This window comes from Falco peregrinus, chromosome 1 (assembly GCF_023634155.1).
Source record: "Falco peregrinus isolate bFalPer1 chromosome 1, bFalPer1.pri, whole genome shotgun sequence".
NCBI lineage: Eukaryota > Metazoa > Chordata > Aves > Falconiformes > Falconidae > Falco > Falco peregrinus.
Genome location: NC_073721.1, coordinates 4,416,867 through 4,426,609, shown reverse-complemented (window position 1 = coordinate 4,426,609; position 9,743 = coordinate 4,416,867). Strand labels below are relative to the sequence as shown.

The 9,743-nt window shown below is 41.7% G+C and overlaps 1 protein-coding gene across 1 annotated transcript; it reads right to left on the bottom strand.

Moving 5' to 3' along the window:
• Window positions 1-244: 244 nt before the first annotated feature.
• Window positions 245-9,270, bottom strand: EEF1AKMT2 (EEF1A lysine methyltransferase 2). Its single transcript, XM_055793771.1, has 6 exons — window positions 9,119-9,270; window positions 8,671-8,736; window positions 8,022-8,136; window positions 3,985-4,092; window positions 2,880-3,096; window positions 245-2,142 (listed from the first exon to the last, which is right to left on the bottom strand). The coding sequence occupies exons 1-6, from the start codon at window positions 9,214-9,216 to the stop codon at window positions 2,015-2,017; spliced, it is 732 nt and encodes a 243-aa protein (XP_055649746.1). The 5' UTR covers window positions 9,217-9,270; the 3' UTR covers window positions 245-2,014.
• Window positions 9,271-9,743: the final 473 nt, after the last annotated feature.

Genomic DNA, 9,743 nt, shown 5'->3' with positions numbered 1-9,743 from the left:
TGAAACTGGTTGATCATGCACCTTACATGACACGCTTACATGATCTCTGATAACAAAATTTCTGCATAACCATTTTAGGAAGCTTATTTTTAGCTTCATAAATGATATAAACATATTAAGTAGAGAACAAAATCTAATAATAATCAATCCTATGAAAAGGAGAAAACAATACTTGCCCTGAACATTACGTATCTTATGGAGTGTGAATCTATTGTTAAATTCCTCCTAACTGATTAAAAGAAAATCCATGACAGCCATGACTTTATTTCCATTCCATGATTAAACACATATCATGCCTTCATTAGCAAAAATTACAGATGGGAATAAAACACATACCCTAAACACATCCTGCCAGAGTTACTTGCCAATTAAAATCTGCTGGTATTAACTCTATCTGATGTCAAATTGTCTGCAAAAATGTCATGGTCTTTTTACAGAGGTTGTGATCAGTAGAGTACTTTGAATCCTTTGTACTACTCCATCAAAAAAATCCTCTGTCTGAATTACCACTTAAATTTCATAGCAGTCCTGTGGGCTGCTGCAAGCCTGCTGGGCAGGCGCAATACATCGTATTGCAAGTTACCCAGACGATAACAAAACTTGGTTTTGGTAAAGTTAGGAACCCAAACCTCACCAACTATGCAGAGAGCTATTCACTGGGACTAAACTTTCTCACCACTGCCAACAGACCACTTTTCCAATGGAACCAGTACATCCGATTTTGCAAAAACATGCAGAATTTAGGATTCCTACCCTGATGACATCACCAGATGGATCACAGAGCGAGTACCCACCACTTGCAAATAATGCCTTATTTCCTATCCTGGGAAGGGACTAGAAGTATTTCTTGACCCTTAAAGATCTCCTGAACCCTGGGAACTAGGAGAAGTCTGCAAACTAGGAGAAGCAATTATCTGATAAGCAAACATGACCTCGCCTGTGAAACAAAACTCGATTGTCTAATAGGGCCCCTTTGATGCTTGAAAGAACAAGTCTATTGTCACCTGCAAACGTGTTTGTCAAGGCATAAAGAAATCTCATTTTCCTACCTTTCGAGCAAAAGTAGTATTCTGAAAATACAAAACAATAGAAGAAATAAAGGTAAAGAAATTAAGTAAAAAGATCACACACAGAAGTTTAAAAAAACCACAATACTTTAAAAAAGGAAAAAGGAATGGAGAGTTATGCTTTGAACTCTTTTGGATTTATGCAGCTAAAAGCTGCCCTGAGAAATTCACTGGAAAACATACTGTCATTGTTGGCTCTGAAGACATTACTATATAGCAAATTAATAATGAAGGAGGCACACGTCACATGCTAGTAAGACTGCAACATCACACCTTTACTTATTTATTTATGAGATCAGTGAAAATAACTGATGAAGTATGCACACATTGAGGCAAGTGAGATTTTTAAAAACACTCCCTCTGTGGGAAAAGGGTTGAGCTATTTCAGAGGAGACCGAACTATGCAGAGTCTGAGAACCTCTGAAAATCTGAATTTTAAGCATTAACTGGCCCTTTTTGGTGAGTGTATGGCTTTTATATTATTTTTCCTCTTTAACAGCTACATTCATGTTCACCTGAGGAAAAAAATAAAAGATCCAGCGCTTACATTGCAAAAGCTTGTTCCCTATTACACCACACAACAGAGAAATGAGATTTTTGCTTTGTACAATACCTTTACCTCTGTTGGTCACTGATTACCAACACAGAAATTAAATACCAGGTAACCTTTATGTTCCAAACACAAATACAATTCAGTTCTATTAGTCTCCATGTTTAGAATGCCTTATTTCTCTCTCACTTATGAACTTGCAGCTTCCCTAAAACAAGTGAGGTTGTAGCAAGGACAAAATTTACGGGCAAGTTATGCAAAGCTGAAATGTTTCTAGGGCAATGTTTTACAGTGCCTTAGAGTTCCATACATAGTATTTTACTGTATACTCAAAGAGCATTTATTTACACACGTGTCTGAGCTTTTCTGTCCGGTTTAAAGTTCAGACTTTTCTCAACTAATCTAATTTCTCCAAGATGGATGGCCTCACTTTTTTCCTTTGGAAAACCAATGCTGTTACACTGTTTCCAACTCTTCCTCCAAAGCAGAACTTGGGTGTTGGCAGCTCCTCCAGCATTTCAAATCCTGCCAGACAGAAATTAAAATACTCTTATTAGAAGGAAGTAATTTTATTCGCCTCTTGGATAACCCTTTGCAAACCGTTCTTTATTTGTCTGGAAAACTTACTCTGTAAGTTTATAGGACTGTATTGTTACACTGCACCGCTGCTTTATACAGCTGAAACCCTTCCATGGATAATAAAAATCTTAGCCAGCTGACTCACACAAATTAATGGCACAAAAGATGATAACTTGCCAGTAAGTTTAGTTCCCCAGAAGGGATGGTTGTTTTAGATCCACACCGAGTTTCAAGCCTCAAGGCATGAGATTCAGGAGCTAACTGGCATGTAAAAAAACCCCTTCTGGGTGGATCACAAAGGTGGTTGACGAGGTGACGTGAAAGGTATGGTCACAGACTTGCCAGTTCCCCTATACATGGGTAACAATGTTACCCCAATTTCAAAGCAATTGGATGGGTGAACTGGATCTGGTAATAAAGAACCAAAAGAAAAAAAGTATCACCCGGATATACGCTTTCCCAGTGTAACCAGACCAAAATCCTCATCTCCCTTGGCACTGGCAAATGCAGAAGCTGTAATTCCAGAGGAAAACGGAGGAGAGATAGGCTGAAGCATTTACTAGTCACTTTACCAGGTCTAATCCTGATGTGAGAAAGTCAATATGCTAACACAGATATTAAAATTTACCCACCACATCCTTGAACAACCATAAATTAGCAGATGGTTCTGTTCGACTACTTACCTTCTCTGAACTCATTCAATAGCTCCTCCTTGGTCCAGTTGCAAGACGTTATGAGAAAAAAGCCTTCTGGTTTCAATACGCTGCAGAGAGAACTCAGGTACTGCTTCCTCTTTCCCACCGCGTTATCAGGATTAAGGCTTATGGCATCAAAAGTCCCCTTGTCAATACAAATCTCAAATCCTGACAGCTCAGCTGATGGAGCCAGGAAGTCTTCCACCTAAACCAGAAGTCTACAACTGTGAAAACAATCTTTTACTCAGGAGCTCCTGAATCTTTAATGCAACCCAATACTTCAAAAGAAAAAGCCTCAAACCTGACAATAGGTGTACTAAGGAAAGGGTAACTCACATGCTTTTCACACTTACAATGCCATGTCAGATTCTTCTCTACGTATTATGTGATGATCTGTTTGCTTTAAAGCCCATGTGTATACCCATCATCCAAAGCTCAAACTATCATACTTGAATTTCATTCTTTAGAACATTTTTTATACTTTGATCCCTGGTTTCCTAGGTGCTGTGTGCTAGGCACTGTACAAATACAGAAGAACAGACAGTGCCTGCCACAAAGAGATTACAACTGACATACAAGAACAGAGACATCATACAGGTACAGAGCTGGAGGATAAAACAGCATAGCAGAGAGCTCAGGATGAAAAGCAGCCACAGAATCACAGAATGGCTGAGGGTGGGAGGGACGTCTGAAGGTCATCTGGTCCTACCCCCTGCTCCAGCAGGGCCTCTCAAACTTCCTACTGCACAGCTACAGGTAGGGATTGTATCACTTAAAGATTTCATCCTCTATCCCAAATCTGAAACTCAGAATGTAGCAGCTAAAATACAGAACTCGCCAAATAGCAAACTGCCATTCTGCTCCCTGTTAGAAGCAGGGGAATCTTGTTACTAATGACTATTACAAACAACAACAACAACAAAAAGACCAAAAATCTTGTAAATAGATTTATTTGGTTAGAGTTTTCTCACAAATGCATGTCAGAATACGTAATAAATATAGTATGCTCAGTACATTTGAATATCAATTAGGCCATTTAATCTTGGGTTCAATTGCTTCCTATTTCCTCAATAAGCTTTCTCTCAAAACTTACCTTTAATTTAATGTTAGACATCCCTTCTTTCTCTCTTACTTTTTCTGAAAGTTGTATTGCAGAAGGAGAGTAATCAATCCCAGTGAGATTCATGTAGCCAGATTTTGCCTAGACAGAAGCAGAGAGTCTTAATCAGTGTGCTAGCAATTTTTTTTTATCCAACAAGTGTATTCCCTTGGATCTATAACCTATCTCATCTCTCCTCCTCTTAATGACAGGAAAAAAAAAACCCCTCATTTTTATTCCTGTTATCATTTATACCTGTTACCATTGCAAGAGCCAAACAGCTGGGGGAATGAGCTGAAATAAGTCCATTCTGCCTAATACCTCATCAAAAGAACTACTGACTGAAAGCTGGTTTATGTCAACAAGTGGAAAATTGAGCAGAACTGTGAAAAGTAACACCCTTGGAGGAAAACAGGCTCCCTTATCTGCACCAAAAGTAACCTAGAAACCAGGAATTTTCAGTGATGAGAACATGTGCCAATGCCAGATGCTTCAAAAGAAGAAGAAAACCTCTCTGACACTTACATAACATTTGAGATTGAGCAATTATTTAGTTTATAACCCCAAGTGGAAGAGCCAAAATACGTAATACATTTTACTAGTACAGAAATCCACTTCAAAACATTAATTTTTTCTAATTATTCATGCTAACGTCTATTTGAATGCAGTTATTTGCATGCTGCAAGGTCTTTGCATCAGCAGCTTTCAGGCAGGTTATGCACCACGTAAAACAGCACACACAGACTTTCTGTTCATCCAACTTTGCAGTAGACAACAATAACCCAGTTCAGTGAACTCAGGCAGTGAGATCCTAGCGATCCTTTCGCAAAGCAGGTGGGCGGGCACCTTGCATCAGCTGGAGTTGGGCATGTGGGAGGGGGGCACTGACACATTTTCACTCTGAGGTAGAAGCTGAAGTGACCAGATCTGGGTCTCACGTGTGTCAGTTGGTCTGGCTAGATCCAAACCTAACAGGAAGAGCAATTATCTTATGGCCAGCTGCAGGCAGTAACAGCAGAGGGAGGGAGGAGGCTCGGGTTAGTTTTAGTGTTGAACAACACATGGACTTTAACTAGCATTAAGCAGTCAGCTGCGTATCCACTTGTTCCAAAGGCCAATACCTCAACAGTGAGGAAAACTATGAGAATTTTTTAAAACAGTCCTTCCTCCTTCCAGCAACCCTTCAGCCCATGTGAGCTCAGTGCTAGCCAGCTGTTCTTAATTGAGGACTAATTTCAGCTAAACACAAAGACCATGTTGTTTGCACTTGATGAAGAACAGCATCTTGCTCAGGCTTCTGCCCACGTTCCTCCCCAGAGCAAATCAAGCTTCCTGAGATGCCTGTGCTGAAGACTTGGGGGTGGAAGAGTTGTTCCCACAACAGCTCCTCTGTTTGGAAAGGAAGAGCTTGAGTCACTTCAGGGAGTTCCCATTCCCTCCTATGGTCTCTGGGGTGGAGAAGGAAAGTTTAAGGATAAACAACATTAAATGCTGCTAGACCTGTACGGCCTGACTACGTACGGACTGGAAGGGATCATTCAGTCAAGCGCCAAACATGACTGCGCTGCATTCTGCAACTGGACTCCTGTCCTGAAGGTGGTATTTATAAAGCACTCTTCTACTAATTCTTGAAAGAGCAGATTAAATAGCAGAAGGTAGTTTTGCAATGTTATCAGCACTGCCTCATGTTTGGCTCTTTGGTGCAGTCAGGTGGACGCTCTCACTTGGGTGGTGAATACCTTGTGCTTCAGAGTTTTTCGATACCGTTGGCTCCCACAATACTCAGAAAAAAAGGAGAAGGTCAGAGCTTTATGTGGCAGCAACATTTCCTTAGAAGAGCTGGAACTTTTGGAAGGCAAAATTAGGTCATTGATGCAGCCTACCAGATTCCTGAAGTTAACAGGGGTAGGACCATGGTCTACCGCACATACAAAACCAGCATGGGGTCCCACTTATGTATCCAAGATCCTTAAAACAAGCAGAAAGAAGAGAGGAAGCCTCCAGCAGCATTTCTCTTGGAGCTTACAGATGGGCAGATCCCTGCAGTATGCACATAGAAGACGTTTAGCAGCGTGCTAGATGCTTTGCCTTCTAGTTGGGTAGCAGGGCCAGTTTACACAGGATCCAGCATTTTCTTGTTTTCATTTTATTTATTACCTGCTTTTTGGATGGTTATTCTGCCTCTTTTTAATGCAGTACTCCCTGCTGGAACTGACAATATCTCACCTAGACCTAGCTGCATTTAAAAGTAGTTTTCTTGCTATACCTCCATTTACTATTCTTTATTGTTAACAGCATGCCAGGGCCCAGTATTCCCCAACAAACCATACTCTACAGCACCTTTTCCTGGTCTGATGTTGGTCCAATACATACTCTCAAGTAGCCACCTTTTAGAGGGGTGCTACTGACGTCCTGTATGACTCAAGCCTGGCTGCCTTTTTCAGTATTGCCATTTCTATCACATTATGGAGTCCAACTCCAACAGCAGAAGTGTTCTACAGAAGCTAATGTGCTTGCCAAAAGAATCCTAACTTCAAAGCCTAGCAGCTATCACTAAAAAAAAATTGCTTTTACGTCAGCTAAGCAAGTCAGATCCTGAATTACTGAGCAACAATAAACAATGTAATTTTTGAAGTCACTTTTCAAATGGGAACTAGACTGAAAATTTCCTATTAAAGCAACTACAGTACTTTGAGGTGCTTAATGTAAGAGGAGAGGGTGCTCTTATGGCAGTTTAATAGTTTTAAAAGCTAAGAGGCTGTCATTTTCCCATTACAGAATGAAAATCAATTTCAGATTTGTAAGTGGGGCCAGGATAAAATCAAAATCTTATAAATTAAGATTTTTCTGTTGGATGTTTCAACACTGATAGAGCTAGCCAGCATTGCATTTAACAGTCATTATTATTAGGCTGATTCCTCTTAATAAGATGAGCAATTTCTGCTTTTGATGATGCAACTTCTCCTGTGCTGCAGTGTAGCAGCCAGTCCCCATAAAGGCTTCAAACTCTTCCAAAATCAAAGTCCATGTTAAAAAAATTCCATTATAAACCTGACTTTGACTTACAGCCCTTTCAATTTCTACAGCAACTAATGGAGCCAATGGAGAAACTGCGGTAATATGACGGCTCCTTTCTTTACACCTCTCCTGTAGTATTATACTGAAGTATTCAATCAAGAACAGGAAAAAATACTGGAACTCCTAAACATCTTGTACCACTGTGTAACAACAACATCGTAACACTTCAGAACATAACTAGTAAGGGGTTTCAACCCTGACAGAAACAGACACTTCTTGAAAAGAAGTGTTAACAGCTTTTAAAATCTCTTACATAAAAACCTTGGGTGTAACCACTTTTCACATTGATAATGAATGTTATTACCAGAACTGAGTGTGGAGAAAGGGTCTGGTTTTGCACGAGTACTTCGTGTATTAGTAAATTTCCTTATCTGGGGGTGTTTTACACAATGGAAAGAAATGCATTTTTAAACGTAGGAAAACAGAAAGGTGAAGTTAAAATATGGGATACTCAGGCTGACTGATTTAAAGAAATACTGTGTATTTTGAAATCTGACACTCTGGGCAGCACCAAGAAACAGGAAGTTTGAGCATGTCTAGCAAAAAAAGTAGGTATTTCCATTCAGTAGAACAACATAGATGTTCTGTTCCTAGGTCTGCACCCCATAATGGCACTGCTGGTTCAAGGAGTTACACACCTCGGTCCCACAGCCACCTGCAGCTATGCCTCGTCTTTGTAACAGGATGTTCTTTAGAGCATATCAACCACACAAAGTGAATTCCACTAATACTCTTAAGCCAAATGAAAATATAAAATCTGATGCTCAGTAACCAGTGTTCTTTTGATGGGGAAAACCCTACAATATAAGTTTTAATTTAGGTTGTCTGTTTTTTGTCTTTCACGTAAGTTACAGCTTGCCATAATTACTATTGTCACTTGTGAACTGTATTTAAACTACTCTGTTTGGAGCACAGATACTGTATCAAAAGCACAATCTTTGCAATATACCAACCAATTCCACGAGTAAAACACCATTTCCAGTTCCAATGTCAAGCACAGAGCTGTCAAGGGGGATCATTTGTTTTTCCAACCATCTGATTATGCGAACCATGCTTTCTTCTCCAAACCTATGAGAAACAAGGCCTCAGGTAATTAAGACAGCAAAAATATACAAAAGACACAGCAAGTTTAGCTCATTGCTCCCTCTCTCCAGCTTTTGCAAAGCACCTCTTACAGAACCACTTGGGTAACAACTGCCATAGCTCATATTCCATGTTTTTGTTTAAATTAAAATTAATCACATAGTCTTAAAATTCACTGAAACACCAACTCTGGGAGGTGAAGCCTTCCATATACTAAAAAACACTGGCAATTTGCATAGTTAAACCTGAGCTTGGGGATAAAAAGCACATTTGTTACTAACACACACCACAACTACCAGCTCTCTTTCTATGTAATGACAGTTGTGCTAGTGCAGCCTAAAAATCTGCACTGCAAAAGTGGGCAAGAAGAGCACTGGAGGCTTCAAGATTAAAATGCCCCATCATTCTGCCAACATCCAGAACTATTCAGTAAACCACTAAATTGCTGGCTCATGTTTTTATATTGTCTATTTTTATAAAGAAATAATAGAAATACTTTGGTGGAGTTTTTTTATTTACCAAATTTCCCCAGCATCTCCAATGTCTTGAAAAGTCTGCAGTTCTCTTTCATATGCAGCATCCCAGCTAGAATCCGGGGGTGGGGGGTAGGAGTGGAGAAAGGACAGGATACTGCATTAATACATGTACACAAGATGTACAGAGTGAGGAGATGAAAAGGCGAAAAGACAGTATCTGTGTAGCAGTGCCACTTCACGTCCACGGTATCATCTAGATAGTAAATTCCTCTGGAGCACATTGTCTGCCAGGCACCGGGTAGAAGATGCCCAGAGAAGGAAGCCTGGGGCTACCAGACGAGAGTTATCTGGGGCACAGCACGGGCCTGCTGCTCGCGGGGCAGCACCAGGGGACCTGCCGGGAGGAACCCGGCCGGACCGCCGCCTCCCCGGGCCCGCCACGCCGCGGCCCATCGCCCCCGCCCGCCCGCGGCAGCTGTGCCGCCACTCACTGCTCTCTGGTGCCCAGCACTGAGGGGCTGAAGGGCTCCTGCCCATGCCCCGTGCCCGGCCCCGCGGCTCCCCCGGGCCGCTCCCCCGCCACCGCCATGCCCGGCCCGGAAGCACCTCGGCACCATCGAGCGCAGCTGCGAGAGGGCCCGCGGCCGCCGCTCTGGCGCTCGGAGGACTCTTGCTCACTGCCCCACGGGGGCCGGGACGTCGAGCCCCTCAAAAAAAAAATTAAAAAATTCTAAATTTTCTATATTTTTTTGTTTCTAAGAAACGGTAACGCTCCAAGTGACCAGATTTCCATCACTACAATCCATACGGATCACCAAACATCAGTGGAATCTTTTAAAATAGGATTGACGTTCTTCCTTATTTATGAATTTCAAATTTCACGAAAGTTTTTGCTTCCATAAGGCTTTTTGCAAGATACATGACAGCAGGTAGTAATAACGTATTTCCAAACCAGTAATAATTCTGGCATTAGAAGGAGGCGACGGGGGTGCACACTCGCCACTGGGCCACTGGACGATCCGTGGGGGGATGCCGGGGCTGGAGCAGCCAGCAGGGGCCTGCGGGCTCCCTGCAGCACAGGCTGTCGTCAACAGGGCGCTGCCTGCAAAATCAGGG